This window comes from Erinaceus europaeus, chromosome 23 (assembly GCF_950295315.1).
Source record: "Erinaceus europaeus chromosome 23, mEriEur2.1, whole genome shotgun sequence".
Classification (NCBI taxonomy): domain Eukaryota; kingdom Metazoa; phylum Chordata; class Mammalia; order Eulipotyphla; family Erinaceidae; genus Erinaceus; species Erinaceus europaeus.
In genome coordinates, this window is record NC_080184.1 from 9,880,777 (window position 1) to 9,903,161 (window position 22,385).

General features: G+C 40.0%; 2 protein-coding genes across 8 annotated transcripts in view; one reads left to right on the forward strand and one right to left on the reverse strand.

Annotated features, from left to right (window-relative positions):
• Positions 1-22,385, reverse strand: part of LOC107523312 (zinc finger protein 14-like) — a 517,712-nt gene that overhangs the window by 434,380 nt on the left and 60,947 nt on the right. The window lies entirely within an intron of this gene.
• Positions 2,400-22,385, forward strand: part of LOC103127428 (zinc finger protein 709-like) — a 393,603-nt gene continuing 373,617 nt past the window's right edge. For 2 of the 7 annotated variants that reach the window (XR_009547312.1, XM_060181660.1), the window contains exons 1-2: positions 2,400-2,531; positions 19,573-19,702. Coding sequence is in view for 6 of the 7 variants with exons in the window: in XM_060181660.1 (XP_060037643.1) it covers positions 19,688-19,702 (15 nt within the window). In the remaining variant the exon portion in view is untranslated. Of the gene's footprint in view, positions 2,532-2,577; positions 2,906-4,790; positions 4,977-6,696; positions 7,134-11,556; positions 11,621-19,572; positions 19,703-22,385 lie in introns of those variants that run through there. The other 5 variants (XM_060181663.1, XM_060181662.1, XM_060181664.1 and 2 more) reach the window with 5 other exon arrangements.

Genomic DNA, 22,385 nt, shown 5'->3' on the forward strand with positions numbered 1-22,385 from the left:
GCTCTCAGCAGCATTCTTCTGCTGGTCAGAGTCATCTTTCCATGAGCAGCTCCTTAAGGAGAGAAACAGGAATTCTGGTGGCTCAGGGGTGCATTATCTGCTCTCTGAAAAGAGTAGTTTTGTTTTTTTAATTTAATGTTTTATAATCAAACTTACCTTATTTTCCAGCAAGACTATTGCTTCAATATATAAAAATAGTACCATTAGAGATGGCTCTGTGGATAAAGCATTGAACTCAAGCATGAGGTGTTGAGTTCAATTCTTAGAAACATATGTACCAGAATGATGTCTGGCTCTTTCTCTCTCCTCTGCTCTCATTAATAAATATATTTTTAAAAAATAGTACCATCAAACACATTATACTGTAAAAATTAAGATAGTATTTTGGGTCTGGGGCTATGCAACTACTACTTCTCCACTGCCAATTATTTCCAGTAACTATCACTAAAGTACTGTAATCAGAGATGGCTATAAGCATTTCCACTATAATGAATTAAGATATTAGTGCTATCTTTGAATTACATGATTTTTAGCTAAACATTCTCATAAAATGTGATTTGAGTACATACCCACAGGGGGAAGACTGGCCTATATATAATATAATCAGGTGTAATGGGAAAAAAATTATGCCATGCTCATATGCAATAGTTAATAAGTTAATGGGTAGTTTAACCCAGTAGTATTGCTATAATTTCTCCTTCTATTGCTATTCTTAGAAGTTGTTACTTAAAGTCTTATATCTATAAATAATTTAAAGCAACTGTGCTAGATTAAGTTGTTTCATACTAGCTTAATTAAGGGTTCTATTTTTATTCCTTGATAGATTTTGTCTTTTACTTTTTTTTTTTTTTTTTTTTTTACCCGCGCACTGATCAGCCCTGCCTTATGGTGGTGAGGAGGACTGAACCTGGGACTTTGGAGCTTCAAGCTTAACAGTCTGTTTTCATAACCATTATGCTATCTACCCCACCTACCTTGATAGAGTTTAGGTATTATAATTATTATTATTTTTTACTACAGCACTGCTCAGACCTGCCTTATGGTGGTACAGGGGTTGAACCTGGGACTTTGGAGCCTCAGGCATGAGAGACTTTTTGCATAACCATTATGCCTCTATTCCCACAATTTCATATATTTTTCATATGCTTCCTCATTCATTAGATCATCCAGTTCTGAAGTATTACTCCCTGTCATCTTGATCAGCCACCCATCTGTATAATAAGATTTATTAATGAGTCCTGGATTTTCTCCAGGAGTCCCATTAATTTCAGTTACTTTATCCTGCTAGAGGTGTGTGTTGGAGGGCAGCTTAGGGAAAGCAGCACCCCTCCCTCTGCATCATGGAGGAAGCCAGAAGGGACAGGCAGAAGCACTGCCTCCCTACCAGACTGCAAAAAAAAGTCACAAAATGCTGATGTGAGATCACCTAAAGACACATCCCCTGAGGCTCCTGCCCTTCCCCCAAGAATCTTTAGAGCTTGGAAGACCAGGAGGCTCTGGCCTTCCTCTCTTTGTCTCAGTCTATCCATGCTACGTGGCTTGTACTTCCTTTGTTCCTGTCCTTTTTGCTCCCAATAATTTTTCATCGCCCTGAAATATGACTGGCTCTTTTGCAATTTCCCTGTCAGCGTCAGTCTGGAATTCCTCTAGAAGGGAACAAGAATGGCCCCAGTTAGCTATTCCCTCCCCCTTAACAGGGAGTCTAGTTCAGTATCCGCTTGTGCACTTTGTAAAGTATCAAACTCATCTGTTCCATTGGGTCTCAAGTTCAGGTGGACTACACTGAGCCACATCTCCCAAAGCTTCCTGTGCAACACTGCTGAAACCCACCGTTGCAGTACCATTTTCTATTGTTACCCATTCTTATTTGTCTGTGGTCTTACCTACAGAGACAGGTCTCAGTGTTCACCGGAGTGCATGCTGCCACCCTCCAGGTCAAATTAGCTCACTGCACTCCTGGAGCCAGGCTGTGAGCAGGCAGCAGAGTTGAGTCATCAGCACAGCGAGCAGCACCAAGTCCTCGGGGTGACGTGCCGGGTCACAATGTTGTGTGACATATGGCCAACCAGCAGAAAAGAGAGTGAGCAGGAGTAAGCAAAGTTCACGTGAAAGCTGGTGGAAGTGTAGGTTTTTAGCTGCTGAATCTTTCTAGAGGACTACTCAAGACAAAGAGCCACCCCATTTCTGCCTTTAATGGTTCTCCAGGCACACCCCCTCGAGAAGCTGATAGGACAGTATTCCTGTCACTTAGAAAGCTCTGATGCTGATTGGGTTTAGACATTATCCAATCAAAAGAGGAGTAGTGTGAGCCTGGCAAGGGCTTCATCCAATAAACTCTGAGATAGTGGGCATGGACCAATCAGGGCTGCGGGTGGGTGGTGCAAACACTCCAGGAAGTAAGACCCACTAGCGATCCATCCTGTTTGTGTGAGAACCCCACTTTCCCTACTTTTCTCTGTGTTGCTCTCAGCATCTGCTAATTTGGACTTTGGAGAGGAGACGTCAGGAAGTTCAGCACTGGATGGAGTATGGTAAGTGTGTCTCATTGAGGCTGAGATTGGGCGGGGTCGCCTAAATCTTCCCAAAATATTCTGGAATGCAGCCTCGTGTCTGGGCCTCTCCCTGGTCAGTCCCCCGTATCCACCCTGAGACTGGATTCCTCCTGTGCTGTCAACATTCTTTGTGGGGGAACTAAACACAGGGCGCTCTATGGAGATGTTGTGAGATCACTACTCATTTACCAATGTTTTTTTTTTTTTTTTCCGCTTGTGTCAGTGATGCAGTTTCTTGGTCCAGTCCCATTCCCTACTGAGTGTCTCAGGGTCTGGCCCAAGGTGAGGCGAGCAAGGAAGGAAGGACCTGCTGACCCCAGGCAAGATGGGCAGGTCGGGGAGTCAGCATGCTGGTCAGCAGCACCTTGCACCTGAGTTGGGTCCAGGGAAACTGTGATTTCTTTGCCTTCTTTGGGACCTTGGGTTTCACTAGATCTAAACTAAGGGTTTCTTTAATTCTCTCTTACTTTTATTTTTCTTTTTAAAATATTTATTTTCCCTTTTGTTACCCTTGTTTGTTTGTTGTTATTGTTGTTATTGGATAGGACAGAGAGAAATGGAGAGAGGAGGGGAAGACAGAGGGGGAGAGAAAGACAGACACCTGCAAACTTGCTTCACCGCTTGTGAAGCGACTTCTCTGCAAGTGGGGAGCCAGGGGCTCCAACCGGGATCCTTCTGGTGGTCCTTGATCTTTGCTCCAGGTGCGCTGAACCCACTGAGCCTGATCCTCTACTTTTATTTTTCTCAGTGATAAATTTTAAATTTCTGTTAAATTATCCCTGGAGCTGCTGCATTTGTATCTAGCAGAAGTGTTTTATGGATTGTCCTGTTTTCTAATAAGGCTGTTGCGGAATCCTAAGCAATCCCCCACCTTAATGTGAGGGGTATGAAGAGATGCATGGAAAGTGTTTACACAGTTATAGTGGCCTCATTGTAGTGTGCAGAAATTGATAATGTGGGTCCTGCCCACTGCCTGCTCCCAGCTGGGAACCAGAATTTGTTACTGTTTTTTATGTTCCTCATAATTTTATCATGACACTATTCAGTTCTGATTTATGGTAATCTGGAGATTGAACCAGAGACTTGGGTGTCCCACTTGAAATTGATTTGCATACCCACCCTACTAAATAGCTCAGCTACTTGTAGTTATATTAAACAATATTTTTATTGATTAATTTGGCTAGAGTCAGAGAGAAACTTAAATAACAGTGCAGGGTAGAAGCAGAAAGAAAGGGTGCTGTGCGTTAGAGCAGCAGGTTACGTCCATGTGTGGGGAAGCACAAGGGCCGTCATAACGATCCCAGTTTGAGCCGCAGCCTCCCCACTTGCAGGGGTGTCACATCACAAGTGGTGAAGCAGGTGTGCAAGTGTCTATATTTATCTTTCCTTCTCTTCCCCTCTCAATTTCTCTCTGTCCTATCCAACAATGACAAACAAGGGCAACAAAAAGGGGGGTGGGGTGAGCCTCTAGTGGAGGTGAATTTGTAGTGCAGGCACCAAGCCCCAGCAGCAACCCTGGAGATAATAAATAAATCATAAATAAGCCAAGGGGATGGAGAGACACACATATAGTGCTGCAGCTCCAGTCTTTACTCTTCCATCATCTGGAGACCAGAAGTTGAACCCAGGTTGTGAGCAGAGCAATGTGTGTACTCAGCCAGGTCCACTATCACCATCTGGCATCTGTAATTAGGTGTTTATGCACTGTTGTACAATGTGACCTGCAAAACAGTGGTGTGATCGATTCTGCTTAGTTCAGTTAAAGAATGTGTTATTGGGGAGTCGAGCGGTAGCTTAAGTTTAAGTGCAAGTGGCCCAAAGTGCAAGAGGCTTAAGAATCTTGGTTGAGCCCCAGGCTCCACCTGCAGGGGAGTATGTTGCTTAACTGGTAGTGAAGCAGGTCTGCAGGTGAAGCATGTGTCTCTTTTTCTCTCCCCCTCTCTGTCTTCCCCTCCTCTCTCCATTTCTCTCTGTCCTATTCAGCAACGACGATAAAAATGACAACTACAACAATAAAACAACAAGGGCAACAAAAGGGAATAAATACATAAATATTTTTTAAAAAACAAAAAAATGGGTTATTGTACAAAAATAATGAACTTTTATCCTTTTCCCTTAGTAGAGGAAAGATTTCCAGTTATTTAAGATCATAAAAGTGCACTAGGATTCTCTCCCCTATTTCTCCTTGTACATATGTAGAATTAGTGGTTTTGTAGATTTTTTTCTTTTTGCCTCCAGGGTTATTTCTGGAGTTTGGTGCCTGCACTATGAATCCACTGCACCTGGAAGCCAGTTTTTCACTGTTGGTGGTAGTGGTGGTGGTTAGGACAGAGAGAAATTGAGAGAAGAGAGGAAGACAGGTGGAGAGAATGACAGACACCAGCAGACCTGCTTTACTGCTTGTGAAGAGACTCCCCCCTGCAGGTGGGGAGCCAGTGGCTCAAACCAGGATCTTTGTGCCAGTCATTGCACTTCATGTCCTGTGCAGTTAGCCTGCTGTGCTATTGCCTGACCCCCAGTTTTCTATATTCTTTATGCAATTGAAGTGGGAGGACTTTGTGTTATTGATTTGAAAGTGTCAAGGACTCTTTTGGTATCCGTTTATTTATTTTTTCTTTTTTTATCCGTTTCTTTTTTTAACAGTGTAGCTGAGGTTCTCAGCACAGTACCTCAAGGAATGGAGCACTAACAAATATCTTGTTACAATACCAAATTATGTAGCTCAGGATTAAACAACAGGATCAGTTTATAAGTTAATTAATTAAGAAATAAAGAAAATTGCAAGATCACATTTTTTAATTTAATGAATTATAATTTGAATAAGTAGATAAAATTAAATTAATTAACCCATAATACTTTATAGCTCCTATGTTCATTAGCAGTTGAGAAGTAAAGTTTACATGTCACTCAACCCAGACTTCCATTTAGGATTAGAAATGAATATATATATATATATAGTCAGGGGTAGATAGTATAACGATTATGCAAAGATACGTTCATGCCTGAGTATTCAATTCTAATTCCTGAGTGTACAACTCTCCAAGTGCACAATTCTCTTACCTGTGGTATTTTGTAGAGTTCTGTAAGTGGTCTAATGTCTGCTAATATGATTCCTGAAATAATGGCAGCAGATTTTCTATGTTTCTGGCTGTTACAATTAGAACACTCTGACTCCTTCCCTTAACCCCTATGAACCAAGTTGTCCTCTAAAGGATTATGGTAATTGTTAAAAGAAATTATAGATATTGAGGAAACAGGTGGTGGTGCACCTGGCTGAGCTCACATATTACAGTGCATGAGGACTGGGTTTGAATTTCCAGTCCCCACCTGCTGGGGGAAATCTTTGTGAGCGGTGAAGCAGTGTTGCAGCTGTTTCTCTTCCTCTTTATTGCCACTTTCCTCTTTATCTCCGGCTGACACTATCCAAGATATAAATAAAGATAATATAAATAAATAGATAAAGTTAAAAGACATTTATTTACAAAAAAAGAAATTACAGGTATTGAAAGGCAGTGTCAAATTTGGAATCTAATGGATATTCGTGTTGATCTCTACAGTGGCAAAGAGAAAGGTCAGAGCATGATAAATGGTGGGCACAACATGAGCAAGTCACACAATTCAGGGACATCTTTGAACCTATCCCAACTAATAGGATATATGCTCTTCTTTTTGAGGCCCAGACATTAGCACAATTAATTGAGTTCACAAGGCTTATTGAGCAAGGCCCTATGTTAAAACCCTTGTTCCTAGCTGCTGGGGAAGCATCACTAGTGTTACAGCAGTCCACAGCTCTCTCTCTCTCTGTCTTTCTCTCTCTGTGTCTGTGTGTGTGTCTCCCTTTCTCAGTTCCTCCATATGTCCTTCCCTTCACAATTTATTTATGTCAAATCAAATCCAATCAAAGAAAAAGGGAAAGAATGTTGCCTGTAGCAGTGGATTCATCATACAGGCATCAGTGATACTAGTGATAATTTATTGTTTTTTTAAATTTTTAACAAAAAAGCAATATAAATATATATTTTTTCTTAAGTTTTCTTAAAGTTGTATCTTTTTTTTTTTAATTAAGTTAAATTAGGGGCCCAAACAGTGGCACACCAGGTTACTTCACATAGTAGAAAATGTTAGGACTCGCTCAAGGATCCCAGTTCAAAATCCTTGCTCAAAAACTGTATGTTTAAATTTATTTTCATTTTTTTTCTAATTAACTCCTAGTTATATTTTATCATCCCAAATTCACTGCATATATATTTGTGTTGAATCTTGAGAGGCTACAGAGCAGAGCATCATATAAAATGTCCCATAGAGTAAATCTAATATTGCTAGTACAGATATATCAGTTAACAATTTAATGTCAACAACCTTATATATAGCTATATTTGATCAAAGATGTTGTGTTGGCTTATCAATATTACATAACAGGTGTGTTTTTGTTTTGTTTTGTTTTTCTTTCACCAGTATAATTCTCAGCTCTAGTTTATAATGGTGCATGGGGATTGATCTGGAACTTTAGACCCTCAGTAAAGCGATTCTCTTTGCATAATTTTATGCTCCCTTCCCTGCCCCAGTACTCTTTTTAAAGAGGTAAATATTTAATAAGCATGCTGACCACCATGGTTGGTTTTGTTGTCTATATTTAATTTTATTTCTCATCTATTACAATAATGGTTTATAAGATCATAAGATTACAGGGCTGTAGTTTCAAACCATACCTACTGCCACATTTCTGTACTTCCCAACGCTGAAATTCATGTTTCCCCTTGGATAACTACCATAGTATTATACACATACTTTGCCCTATGTTTGAACTGTATAAACAATGCAGATATATAAACTAAGCATCTTGAGACTTTAAATTGTACTCTTCCTGAGCAGTCAGAATTCACAATGCTATGTGATCTTCACTGTTAACAGAATATGTCATCTCCCAAAGGAATCCCACCATTTAGTCTGCTTTTCTCTCTGTTTATATACTGTGTTGTTTTTCTAGAAGAAAATTGCTATTGGTACTTTTTATCTCCAACACTCCAGTTTTATGCTGGAATGGCTACTTATTTATTTTATTTTTGGGTGTGTACCCCCATAGAGATCTTTTAAAAAATGTTATTTTATAGGATAGAGAGAAATTGAGAGGGGAGGCAGATGGGGGAGACTGTAGCACCACTTAATCACTCATAGAGCTTCCCTCCTGCTGGTGGGCATCTGGAGTTTAAACTCCATTCCTTTCACTGGGCAACATGTGCCATTACATGGGTTCTACACTTGCTCAGCAGCCGAAATTTGTTATTTCTAAAAAACAAAAACAAAAACAAACAAAAAAACCTATCCCTTGGGAAGAGTGAGTAGAAAAATTTAATATCAGCTATGAAATAACAATCATTACACCTATGCTATAAGTACAGAGACATTCACTGTAGAACTTTTTTTTCTAATAAGACTAGATTTATTCAGTACACTAGTAAAAGTTTTGATTATAAGTATCCAACAGTATAAAAAAGTACATGACTACATACAGTATGTCCTACAGGCAAAGAGAGGTGGAAGGGGGAAAAGATGACTGTGGTTGAAGTCAAGTAATAAATAAATAAATACAGAAGTGGAGATGATCCATATAGTATATTCTACCACCAAATACTGCAGCCAGAATGTACAAAGAAAAAATTAAGAAACTATTTTAAAGTAACGCGGGAAGGAGGTGGTAGTGGCCGGATTCCTGGCGTGTGTCCAGGGCTTTGGTAGAGCAGGCCCACTCACCATGTGGTCTGTGCGTATGGTGGCTTGTAGTTTTTCCCAAAAGGAAGAAATATAAATTTTTAGATTAAGAACTATAAAACTATAGGGTGCCCATAAAAACTGGCTCACTCCTTATTGTTATTTATACTATCCAATTTTTAAAATCCAGTTTAAAAAATAAGCACTGAGGTATGCTACTATAATAAGATAGGCAAGTGATCCTCATAAAGTCCTAACTGGTGATCTATTTTTCCTGAACTTTCAGAAAAGAGGCAACGAGAGTGCTTTGGCTTGGGTTCAAGAGTCTTTTAGTGAGGATCTGAGTTAAGTTCCTTAAGGATTTATTATCTGGCATCTCAATATTCAGAAAGCCTTACTAAAAGCCAAAACAAACCCAAACTCACTCAGCATTCATACACACCTCTGTTCTTATAGTAGAATTTTACATTAATATAGTGAAACAAACCCCCAAACCCTATAAGGATACAACGAGTCAAACACCCATTCTACACAGATAGTAGAAGTCTTAACTGAAGTCTTTGAGAGCTAAAACTCAACTGTGCAGATGGCCAAGGAAGTCACTAGTTGTGTAATGGGAGTCGATTACCTACACACTCAACAGAGCCCTCTAAGACATGTGCCCAAGAAGCATTAACCTGGTTTGTGTGCCACCCTCTTCTTCTTCTAGCATTTGCCCTTCTTCCGTAGCCAGTCAACAGCATCAGGTTGAGCCTGCCTCAAGACCTACGTGCACATCGTATTTTTCAGACAGTCTAGCACTTGGAATAGAGTATATTCTTTACCGTCTGGCAATGCTTTGGTACTAGTCAGACAGGATTGCTTTAATTCATAAGACTTGACGTTCCCCAAGAGGAGCCCTGGTTCAGCTTTAGAATGTTCAGATAAATTAAAGCCTTGATCAAATATCCATATATATATGCAGGGAGGTGACACGGGATGAAACATCAAGTGACCTCTCTGTATATTTAGAAATGACTCCTTCAAGGTATTTTTTGCCAGACAACTTATGTCTGTCCTTGCTTAATATTCAGTAGTATAAGTTTGAAGCATCAGAACCTTGGCAGACCGTAATATTTCAAAGCTATTAACTACTACCTCTAGGGGAAAGTCCATGTGACTGAATTATGACATATTTATTATTGGGAAGGAAAACAGATATAGCCAGCCATTCTAAAAAAAATGCCCCAACCACTGCTTCTCAGTATAGAAAGACTAAACTACATACGTTTATCATACAATGTGTAATTTTTTTAAAAAGGCAATAAAAGGGGAAAAGGCAGGAAAAAAAGTAAATAAATATAAAAATAATTTAGAGGTCATATTAAATTCTACCATATATTTCAAGACATGAGAAATATATGTAGCTTAAGATTTGGGTAAGGTTTTTCTTTTTAGTATATGGGCTTTAACATGCATTATTTCACCATATTCCAGAATTCCTTTTTCAGTCTTTCACATTAGATATGAGTAGAGAGAGTAAGAGAGACACCACAGCATGAGAACTTCCCCAGTGCTACAGCATGCCCATGGAGTGCTGGGGCTCAAACATGACTGTGAAAGCTATCCCTAGATCTCTGGAAAAGAAGAAAGAAAGAAAGAAAAAAAAAAGCTGCTCTTAATATATTCATGTTCTTGCACATATTGCTTCATAATTCTGATACACTAGAGTCCTTGTGACATGGACCTCTGTGTATCAGACACCTGGTATGAATTCATTCTACTATTAAGTTCACTCACAAAGTCCAGGTGCTGTCGAACTGATGCCTCCATTTTAATTTTAATAATTTTCCTTATCATTCTTCTACTCAGAATATTTTAATGCAGAAACTGCTTTCACTCAATTTTTGTTTGTTTTAGAAATTCAACTTACAACCTTTGTGCACTGAACATATCGTCTTGTTTTTTCTAATTGAAGTTGAAGTTAATGAGGACTCAGTGTATTTTACTACAAAGTAACATTACTAGTTGCTGCTTTTTTTTTTAGATCATCAGATATATATTTTTAGTTGTTATTTTTAAAAAGGAAACACTGACAAAAACCACAGGATAAGAGGGATACAAATCTACACAAGTCCCATCACCAGAACTCCATATCCCATCCCCTCCCCTGATAGTTTTCCTATTCTTTATCCCTCTGAGAATATGGACCCAATGTCATTTGGGGTACAGAAGATGGAAATTTTGGCTTCTGTAATTGCTTTTCTGATCAACATGGGCATTGGCAGGTCAATACATACTCCCAGCCTGTCTCGCTCTTTCTCTGGTAGGGCAGGGATCCGGGTAAGCAGGGCTCCAGGACACATTGGTGGGGTCATCTGTCCAGGGAAGTCCGGTTGGCATCATGTTAGTATTTGGAACCTGGGGGCTGAAAAAAGTGTTAACATATAGAGCCAAACAAATTGTTGACTAATCATGAACCTAAAGGCTGGAATAGTTCTGATGAAGAGTTGGGAGTGGGGGCGGTATCTGTTTTGTAGATAGTTTATACTCCTATTTCAGTTATATTCCAAAAGGCCCATGGCTATACTAGTTTTTTTTTTTTTTTTCTTTCCTGAGTCTGACATCTGATATGTAGGTAGATCCAAGTGATTGTCTGGGGAAATGATGTCATGGCTGGAAAAAGAACCAGAAAGCTGGATCAGGGGAGAGAGTAGCTCCCAAATATGGGAAAGGTGTATAAATATTGTTGACTGTAATCCCCATCAATTTGATCTGATCTGGGGCCCATATTCAGCCTAGGAACCTATGTGACCTCTGCATTTCTGTAGATCTGAGCTCACATTCTGTGGTCATGAGTAGGAACGTTCCAAGCTGCCCCAATTTCAGAACCCATCTTCCTCACATGGAACAGAGTGTGTTGTCTAGCCTCCCTTCAGAGGATGGAACATTATCTACTGTTGTTGATCCATGTTGAGGGCAAGGTCCTATGGGAGCCCACAAAGGGGTCTATTGTGTTGTTCCTGATAGAGATGACCAGTAACATTGGAGAGAGGGATCTGTTCAAGGTCTATGCCCATCATGTCTGGGAATCTCAGGACTCCTGTCTAAAGCCCCAGTTTATGAGTGGCCTGACTGTGACTAAAGAGTCATCATTAAAGTATGGTAATCTCTTGTCCTTATTCAGCTTTTGCAGTCCTTAACTTTGATAAGGTTATCTTTGGAGTGAGTAAGGAAAGTATAATAGGAAGTATGTGAGGAGAGTATCTAGGTCTAAGTAGACACTATTTCATTAGAACTTGTGGTGTCTTTATAGGTTTTTCTACTTGCTTGCTGCATAAACTGACTCACTGCAGATTATTGTGCACTTTTGCTTTCAGGTATACATTTTGCCCTAACTTATGGATACATGTTAACATATGCCCTATCTTATGGGACCTGGTCTGTATCTAGGTTTTGGGACATTATTAGGTAGTAAACCACCTGAAATGGAATTAAAGACACCTATTAAAGGAAAAGTCTCACCTGAGTAATGAGGCTGAAGGGTTGACATTCCACGCCTGATGACTCTGGACACAGTCTGAAGTGAAGCATGCTGATGTGGTACTTGTTGCATTGAATAGGTTGGGATCAGCAGATGCAATATCATTTGGTATGAACTGAGAGAAGCATGTAGGAAATTGAGGCCCATCCTAGAGGTTCTAGGACTGGGGTAATATAGGCTCTATAGAGGAAGCAGGAGGTTCCTGCAGTCTTAAGGTTTAAGAAGGCAATAGATAGTTATTGATGTAATCAAATTATTTGGCAATTGGGTTAACTTTGAAAATCCCTTTGTTAGCATTTGCTGTACTTGATTTTTTTCTTCTCCCCCCAGTGTTGTTGGGGCTTCATGACATGGCAAATCAACCACTTCCAGTGGCCATGTTTTCTTTCTTTCCTTTTTTTCCCCCTATATTTTTATTTGAAAGAACAGAGAGAAATTGAGAGAGAGATGGTGAGATTGAGAATAAAGGAGAAAGATACTCACCAGCAGCCACACTTCACCAGTTGTGAAGCTTCCCCCCATATGTGGGGAGCAGATGCTTGAACTCAGGTCCTTGTGCTTGATGATCTATGTACTTAACTGGGTGTACCACTATCTGATACTCACATCACTAGCTATTTCTTCTTTTTATATCTTTATGATATAGGGAAGAGAAACAGGAATGAAATAATTACACTATGTTCAACACTCTTAAGCATCTGAAATATAACAATACAAATAAGCATAGCAGATATTTTAAATAAAATGTTAGAAACAATTGCAAGTTTATGTATAACATTTTGTTTGTTGTCCCCACAGTTTGACTGAAAGCAAACTCAGCATACCCACAAAAAGACTTAAAGTCTTTTCTAGTGATTTAATAATGATCAACATAATTGTGGGATAAGAGGGGTAAAATTCCATACAATTCACACCACCAGGGTACCATATCTCATTCCCTTCATTGGAAGCCTCCCTATTCTTCTTGTCCTTCTCCTTCTTCTTCACCTCCTTCTTTTTCTTCTTCTTTAATATTTATTCATAAAATGGAAACAACTGACAAGAGTAGAGGATAAGAGGGGTACATTTCCACACAGTTCCCATCACTGGAACTCCATATCCCATTCCCTCCCCTGATAGCTTTCCTATTCTTTTTTTTTTTTAATATTTATTTTATTTATTTATTCCCTTTTGTTGCCCTTGTTGTTTTATTGTTGTAGTTATTATTGTTGTTGTCGTTGTTGGATAGGACAGAGAGAAATGGAGAGAGGAGGGGAAGACAGAGAGGAGGAGAGAAAGACACCTGCAGACCTGCTTCACCGCCTGTGAAGCGACTCCTGCAGGTGGGGAGCCGGGGTTCGAACCGGGATCCTTATGCCGGTCCTTGTGCTTTGAGCCACCTGTGCTTAACCCACTGCGCTACAGCCCGACTCCCCCTAGCTTTCCTATTCTTTAACCCTCTGGGAGCATGGATCCAGGATCATTATGGGGAGCAGAAGGTGGAAGGTCTGGCTTCTGTAATTGCTTCCCTGCTGAATATGGGGGCTGACAAGTCAATCCATGCTCCCAACCTCTCTCTTTCCCTAGTTGGGCAGAGCTTTAGGGAAGCAGCCTCCCTATTCTTTATCCCTCTGGGAGTATGGACCAAATATCTTTGTGGGATGCAGAAGGTTGGAGGGCTGGCTTCTATAATTTCTTTTACACTGTACATGGGTTTTGACAGTTCAATTCATTTCTCTAGCCTTATTCTGTCTTTCCTCAGTGGGGTTAGACTCTAGGGAGTTGAGGTTCCAGGACACATTGGTGAGGTTGTCAGCCAAGGGAGGTCTGGATGGCATCATGGTAGCATCTGCAAATTGGTGGCTGAAAAGCATTAAGATATAAAGCAGAACAAATTGTTTAATAATCAGGAACATAAAGGTAAAAATAGAACAGATAATACTTGAGTTTTTCATGTTTTAAAAATCTGGGAAGTCTATTTTAGGTATATCCCAGGGGGCCCATGATTTTAGTAATTTTTGCCGAGGCCTGACAGCTAACATGCATGAGGACTGAAAGTACTGTCTGGGAAAATGTTGTCAGAGTTGAGAATAGGACTAGAAATCTGGATCAGGGAAGAGAGTAGCTGCCAGATGTAGGGAAAGTACAGAAACACCATGAACTGTAAACCCCATCAGTCTGACCTAAGCCTCATGTCTGTATTATTCAGCACAGGAGCCTGTGTAACCTCTGCATCCCTATCAGCCTGAGCTTCCATTCCATGGCTGTAGCTAGGAACATTTTAGGCTGCACTCATTTCAGGACCTGTCTTCCATGAGTGGCAGAGTATGTTGACCCAGCCTCCCTTTGGAGAATAGGGCAGTTTCTATCATTATTGTTCTACATTGAGAGTAAGGTCCTATAGAGATCCACAAGTGGGTTTATGATGTTGTTCCTGATGGACAAGACTATTGATTGTGTAGAGAGGGATCTGCTAGAGTTCTAGGCCCATCGTATTTGTGTGAGAAACCCAAGATTCCCTGACTAGGGCCCTGGATGATGGGGTGGCCTGGTAGTAACCATAAGCACCATCATTAAAGTATGGTGATCTCTTGCCCTTATCCATCTTTTGTAGTCTTTGCTTATATCTTACAGAGTTAAACTTCATCTTACAGAGTATCTGAAGAAACTTAAATCGGAATTAGCTTAGGAGAGTATCTAGCTCTAAGCAGAAAATTAAGTACTTTTTTTTTTTGTTTTGTTTTTCTACTTGCTTGCTGTACCTACTGAGTCATGGCAGACTATTCCATACGTTTGCTTGAAGGTGTATATTTTCCCTTAAGTTATGGATACGTGTGTACATTTGCCCTATCTCATGTGCCCTGGTCTATATCTAGATTCTGTAGCTTCGGTATCTAGGTTAAGAAGTGTGGCACCTGAAATGGAACTAAGGATTCCTATGAAGTAGGAAAGGCTTCACCAGAATAATAGAGCTGAAAAGTTGACATCCCAGGCCTGGCATCTCTGAAAACATTCCAAAGTGAAACATGGAGGTGGCACTGGTTGCACTGATTTAGTGCAATATCCATTGGTATGAATCCAAAGAAATATGCAGGAAAATGAGCAAAACCCCAGAGGTTTAAAGACTGGAAGAAATACAGGTTTTATAGGGAATGAGGAAGGTTCCTTGCTGTCTTAAAGGTTAAGAAGACAACAGGTAATTATTATTATAACCAAGTTACTTGGAAACTTGATTTACCTTGAAAATTCCATGGTTAGAATTTACTATATCATACAAGATCTCACCATGATGTATGTCATTTAATGTCATTTACAAAAAATGATACCTTTTTTAATTTTTTATTTATAAAAAGGAAACATTGAGGGCTGGGGAGACAGCATAATGATTATGCAAAAGCCTTCAAAAGACTCCTGAGGCTCTTAGGTTCCAGGTTTAATCCCCAGCACCACCATAAACCAGAACTGAGCAATATTCTGGTTTCTCTCTCATGGTATCTTTCCCACTATATCTACTCTTTCTCATTAAAATAAATAAAATACTTTTTAAAAGGAAGGATGTTGTTTTAACCGAGCTGGCTTCACGGGCAGGTAACAGAGACTCGTGGACACACGGCTGGGCAGGGAAGCTATATTTCTTTATTCAGGAACAACGATTCATAAACTAACCCAAACTAATCACCAAACAGAACTCTCCTGCCTCCTTCCCCCATGGTGGCGCCAAGAACTCTCGAACTCTGTCACTCTGGAACTCTGACGGGGTTCCTTCCTGGGGCAGGGACAAGCGGGCTGCCAAACTAGCAGGACTAAACCACAATCAACTAGAGATGGGGGGGAAGGGGACCAAACCGCTATGAAGAATACCAACAGAAGGAAATCTTGACAAAACTATAGGATAGAGGGGTACAATTTCCACCATCAGAAATCCATATCCCATCCCCTCTGAATCCCATCTATATCTCTTTCTCAACTTCTTTTTAGGAGTGTGATCATCCCATACTAGTCTTTCTCTTTCTGACCTATCTTTCTTAACACAATTCCTTCTAACTCCATCCAAGATGAGTCAAAGAATGCAGCCATATTTTCATCTATATAGAGAGACAGAATGTTGAACACTGGGCCACACACAAAGCAAGAGAGGCATTCTGCACAGTGAGCTTTTGCTCTTCCTCACTCCACCAGCATAGATTTAATAATTGGATCCTAATTATCTCTCCCCAACCTGATACTGCTGCCTAGGGTTATCTGTTCTTTCCTTAATGCCTCACACCAGATCAGTGGGCTAGTGCAAACTCAGACCCCCACACTCAAAGCTGGGACAGGAGTCTATACTTCACACTCTTAGCCCCTTGGATAATTAGACTCAAACCCCAAGATTATCCATGCTGGCAGACAATTGAGGGCAGAACCTGGTGTGTGTTCCCCAAGTGGAATCACAGCAAGTCATGGGAACTCCATTCCATGGCCTATGGTAGGAATTCTAGTCACAGGAGAGGAGACACAGTAGGGTGACTTTGAGCCCCTGAGCTGCTTCCAGACATGTTCTGTCATCTTTGAGGCAACAGTTCTGATTCTCACCCTTGGCTCCAACATACATCATCTTCCTCCCAAGTTCCTTGCATTCTTCAGTGCACTCCCAGCAGTCTGAGCAGGGCCTGGGGAGAAAAGCAGGAACCGGCCTGACTCAGGGGCACCCCATCTGCTCTCTAGAATATTTAAGTTGTTTTCTGCTGGCATTTTAAGAAGGATTTTCATGCTTTCCTGCTACTATTCTCCTGGCTCACCCTCTTTAGAAGCTGATTGAACAGCTCTCCTGCCACATAGCCAGGCCAGTGCTTATTCAATATTGTTTTGACTTTCTGATTCATATTTCCTGGATTGAGGCACTAAAGCAATTTTGCAGTCAGAATCCTCATGAGTGTGGGAATAGCTCCATCTATTTAGAATCTAGGGTTTGCCCAATGCTCTTTCCAGTCTGGGCTGCTTATGGGCAGTGCTTGCAACTAAAGAAAGTCACTCTAGAAGGTAAGTGTTGCTTCTCAAATGTTCACAGTCTCCTTGCTTCCTCCTTTTGGTTGCACATGTCTCCCTCTAATTCACTTCTTGAGGAGGACACTTTAGTGATTCCAGAGTGTAGATGGAATCATGAGGCTGGTGAGCCTCAGCCTCTAGAGCTTAGATAGAAAAGGTTGCCTCAGAGAGGCTCCAATACTCCCCATAGCAGCCATGTACCTGAGGTCTCCCTTCACTATTCTCCCCCCCCCCTTTTTTTTTGAAAATTCTTTTTTTTCTTTAAGATTTTTTTTATTCACAAGAAAAATAGGAGGAAGTAGAAATAACCATACATCACTGTGATATATGTGCGGTCCAGGATTCAACTCAGGACATCTCACTTGAAAGTCCACAGCTTTATCTACTGTGCCACCTCCTGGACTACCCTTCCTTATTTCTAACCCAGTGATCCATCTTAGGCCTCAGTGTGGATTCCTATGACATGTCTTGGCTACTTCTGAGGCTCCTCATTCAGTGTGCTCTATTGGTAGCATTTGGCTGCCTATTAATCTTTATGATCTATTTTTGTATTTCTTTATTCATTTCATAATCTTAACTATTTACTATATATAGACAGACTGAAATTGAGAGGTATGGGGTGATAGAGAGGGATACAAGAGATACTTGCAGCACTGCTCAACATTCTCAAAGCTTTCTCCCTGCAAGTGGGGGCTGCGGATTCAACCAGGTCTTTGTGCATTATCATACGTGTTCAGTCAGGTGTGATACCACTCAGTCCCTATTTTCTTTTATTTCACTTAATGTAATTTATTTTATAGGACTGAGTTTAATTGATAGGGGAGGAGGAGGGAGAGATAGTGATACCATTTCACTTCCTGTGAAGATTCCTTCTAACAGATGGGGACCTGTATTAGGATAGTGTGACATGAAAGGCCCAGAGGGAGAAGCTAAATTCTAGCCCCTCTCAAGTTTTAGCACCGAAATATTAGAAAAGTGAGGCACTCAAAATGAGGCAAGTAGAGTCCAGAGTTCTGGCAAAGGAAAATTCTGCTGTAGCCAAGAAGAAGCTGAGAAGCCACATCTGGGGTGAGGAGGATCTAAGAAGCCTATCTGTCAAATAACCTCACCAATGTGTCCTGGAACCCCACCTCCCTAGAGCTCTACCCCAATAGGAACAGGCTGGGGCTGTTGATCAACCTATGTCCAGTGGATAAGCAATTACAGAAATCATACCTCCGAATTTCTGCAGCCCATAGAGATATTTGGTCCATGCTCCCAGGGTAATAAAGAACGGGACCTTTAGTGGAGGGGATGGGATATGGCACTGTGTTGGAGATTCACCTAGATAAGTGTCCACATAATTATGGAGAAAATACTAGCTATCCTAGTCTTCTGATTGATGGACATGAGGAAAAGGATGAAATAGTTCATGCTGGGCTGGTGAGACACCACAATGGTTGTGCAAATGACCTTCATGCCTGAGATGCCTAAGATTCTGAGCTCCATTTTTCAATTTGCAGAACTACTTAAAAGCAGAGCTAAGCAGAACTCTGGTAAAATAATAATAATAATAATATTGTTATGTGGAAAACTGAGAAATGTTATGCATGTACAAACTATTGTATTTACTGTCGACTGTTCAACATTAATCCCCCAATAAAGAAATTTTAAAATAAATAAGTAGAGAAAAGAAAATCAAAGAAAAATTCTCTAACTACCTATTATTCATGTTAAGGAATGCTGAAATTCAAGGAGACTGGACCCAAAATTGGGTGGAGGAGAAAATTAATATTATTTTAATTGTGGACTGAGAATCATGGTCACCCTGCAGACTCTGGCTCAGAATGGGCATTGTGACATTATTTTAAACTAGGATGTGTGAGTAGGTTAATTAGCCTTGGATTACAGAAGCAGTGGTTATTACAGTTAAACAGTGGTTATCACAGTTACAAGTAGTCAAGGAATCTTGTCTTTTAGGACCAGGAGTGAGGGAGTAAGGGAATCTTGTTTTTCAAGACCAGCTATTGGGGAGTGCTTAGGATTACTGTAATTTCTCTCAGCTATAATTTTCTGAATTCTTTGATTCTCTGCCATCCACAGTTTCAGAACATCTTTTATTTCATTTTATTTGCTTTCAAATTTATCTACTATTGTGAGAGAAGAATAGATAATCAGAGACTCACAGCTGCACATGTAGTGCCAAGGTTCAAAGTCTTCAGACCCATATGCTTTAGATTCCAACACTTTGCTACTTTCTGGCCTGCACAATACTGTATTTTAATTGTTTAGTTAATCAAGAGTTGTGCTCTTGCTCATGGGGTTTACTCAGTTTAACTTTTTTAGGGTTAGAAGTGGAGTTTGAAGAAAATTTATTAGTCCCTCTTGTCCCCAGACTCTATTCTCATTTGCTTTCTGAATATCACTGCTATTATTTTACCAGAGCATTCCTCAGCTCTAGTTTATGCTGTGCATTGAATTTGAGGCTTCTAGTGCCTCAGGTATGAAAGTATTTTTGTATGTGATTATCACTGTTTTAATGTTGATCTCTGAGAAGTGAGGCCTAAGGTAAGTAGGAAGACTCAGACATTTTATTAGATTTGAAGATTCATACCTTTATTAAAGGAGAAAATTAAGGGTTTGAATGAGATATAGCAATAGAATTTTTAAGTGTAAGGAAGACCCTAATATACAGGATAACTCACTCAGTAGTCCCCAAGGGTCTTGTCCTGTTCCTGAATCTCTTCACCTTGAAAGGCTAGGTTGTTGGACCTTTTGTACATTACAATATCTTCCTTGTAGGTGCGGTGCTGTCAAGCAAAACAACTTTGCCAGTGAATTTCAATCATAGTCCAAACAGGTACTGTGATTTCTTTTCATTTTCTGTCCTGAGAAGGAATTGGAGGAGGAGTAAGAAATGGCAATTTCTCAGGTAAGTGACATGTTCTGCATCTGATACTGTCTTTTTCTTCCTAGATAAGTTGTATTTTAATTTACAAGTGTATTTTCTTTTATGTCTCACTGATTCTTACTTGCCTGCATCTCTCTCTTTCCACTTACTCTTAAAAAAACTTTTTTTTTCCACCAAGTTTATCAATGGGACTCTGTCTGCACATTGTCATTTGCTGCCATTGTATGTAGATACAGATATGGGTACATATGAGAAAAAGAGGATGGGGGAGAGAAAGTGAAGAAGAAAAACCTGCAACACTTCCTCCATATGTCAAACTTCCCCTTGCAGGTATTTGGGAGATGGGGCTTTGCCTGGAATCTCACAGATGTTAATGTATGCTGTCTACTATGTGTGCAGCCATGAAGACCCTGTTACAGATTTTTTGAGTTTCAACCCCTGGTACCACATAGGGTCATGAAGAGGGAAACATCATGAGTAGTACTCTGTTTTTATTCCTCTGTCTTTATTTCATGGTCTACAGGGAATTAGTAAAATTATTCCACCAGGAGAAATGAAGTTCATTAGAACATAGTTTCTTGTCCCCAAAGACAGTTCTGTTCCTCTGTACCGAGGCATTCTATGTGTGATGGATTCTTGCCTTGAGGGTTGAGTGATAGTGCATCTAGCTAAGCACACAAGTTGTCATACACAGAGACCCAATTTCAAGCCCCACTCTTCACCTGCAGGGGGAATACTTAACAAGCAGTAGAACAAGTCTGCCGGAGTATCTCTTTTTCTCTCCCTTTCTGTCCCTTTCCCTCTCAACTTACCTGTTCTATTAAATTTAAAATAGAAGAAAATGGGGGGAAATTGCTACCTGGAAGCATAGACTTGTATAGCTGGCACTGATTCTCAGCTATAGTCAACTTAAATTCCATGTAGGTTTTTGCATAACCTCTGTCTGGAATAGGATGAAAATGACTAAGTCTATAAAAGTATGGTAATCCATAGTTACTATTTCTTTTAAGATAATTTTGTGGGGTTTTTTTTGTTCTCATATCCAATTATCTGACAGTCTTTGATTGTAAACTGTTTAATTTGAATATTTTTTGGTTGAAGAGAGCATTCATTTCTTTGTCCCCCACATGTATTTATTTATTTCCCCTTTTTGTTACCCTTGTTGCTTTTTATTGTTGTTGTAGTTATTATTGTTGTTGTTACTGCTGTCATCATTGTTAGACAAGGTACAGAGAAATGGAGAGAGGTGGGGAAGACAGAGAGTGGGGGAGAGATAGATACCTGCATACCTGCCTCACTGCTTGTGAAGTGACTCCTCTGCAGGTGGGGAGATGGGGGCTCGAACCTGGATCCTACAGCCAGACCTTGCACTTTGTGCCACGTTCTCTTAACCCACCACCCAACTCATTGTCCCCCTTTTAATATGGTTGTTTCTTTACCCCACTGAATTCTGTGAGTGTATATATTGGTTACTAGCCCCTTACCTGATGTCTGACATGTAAATATTTTTTTCTCATGTGGTACTGTGTCTCTCTGTCGTGCTGAATGCACCTTTTGTTTTGCCAAATATTTGAAGCATGGTTTAGTCCCAGTGGTTCATTTTTCTCCCTTTTGTTATTCTTACTTTTGAGCTCAAATTTGTGAAAACATTTAATACTGAGAATTCATTCTGTTATTTTAAACATGTTTATACAGATTTTGATAGGGATTGCATAGCACCTATATCATTTAAATTTTTTTTTCATATTCCCTTTTGTTGCCCGTGTTATTTTATTGTTGTAGTTGTTATTGATGTGGTCATTGCTGGTTAAGACAGAGAGAAATTGAGGGAGAGGGAGAAGACAGGGAGGGAGAGAGAAAGACAGACACCTCCAGACCTTCTTCACTCCTTGAAAAGTGTCCCCTGCAGGTGGGAAGGCTTGAACCGGGATCCTTCCACCGGTACTTGTGCTCTGCATCACATGCGCTTAATCCACTGCTCTACTGCCCAAGTCCCTATATATATATTTTTTTATCAGCACATTGTTCAGCTCTAGCTTCTACTAGTGCAACGTATTGAACCTAGGACTTTTTGAGCCTCAGGCATTAGAAATTGTTTGCATAGCCTTTATGCTATCTACCTTACATCCCTTTATTCATTTTTATTTTTTCATATAAATTTTCTAAATTGGTCATTTACTGCTGATAATTTTTCTCTTTCATGAAAAATCAATATTGTTTGCTTTATGACTTTCATTTATTCTGATTGTTATTTAAGTGTTTTGAAATGTATCCCTTGGAATTTTTTTTCTATGAATCACATTCAAATATATAGGAGTGAGAGGATTAAATAGGGCAGGGGTAGATAGTATAATGATTATGCAAAGAGACTCTCATGCCAGAAGCTCCTGAATCCAGGGTTGTGCTCTGATAAATTGAAAAGATAAAAGAGAGTTCCTCTAAAAATTAAAAAAGGAACTTCTTGTTGTGTAGGGGAAAAAATCATGTGGAAGACAGAAGGTGGCACACCTGGTTATGTACTCATATTACAGGGATCAGAGACCAGGGTTAAAGCCCCTGGTCCCCACCTGCAGGAGGCAAAGCTTCATGAATATAGAAACAGGATTATAGGTGTCTTTCTGACTCTTACCCTCCCTCTTTCCTCCTCCCATCTCAGTTTATCTCTGTCTCAATTCAGTACCAAATAAATAATATAAAAATATTT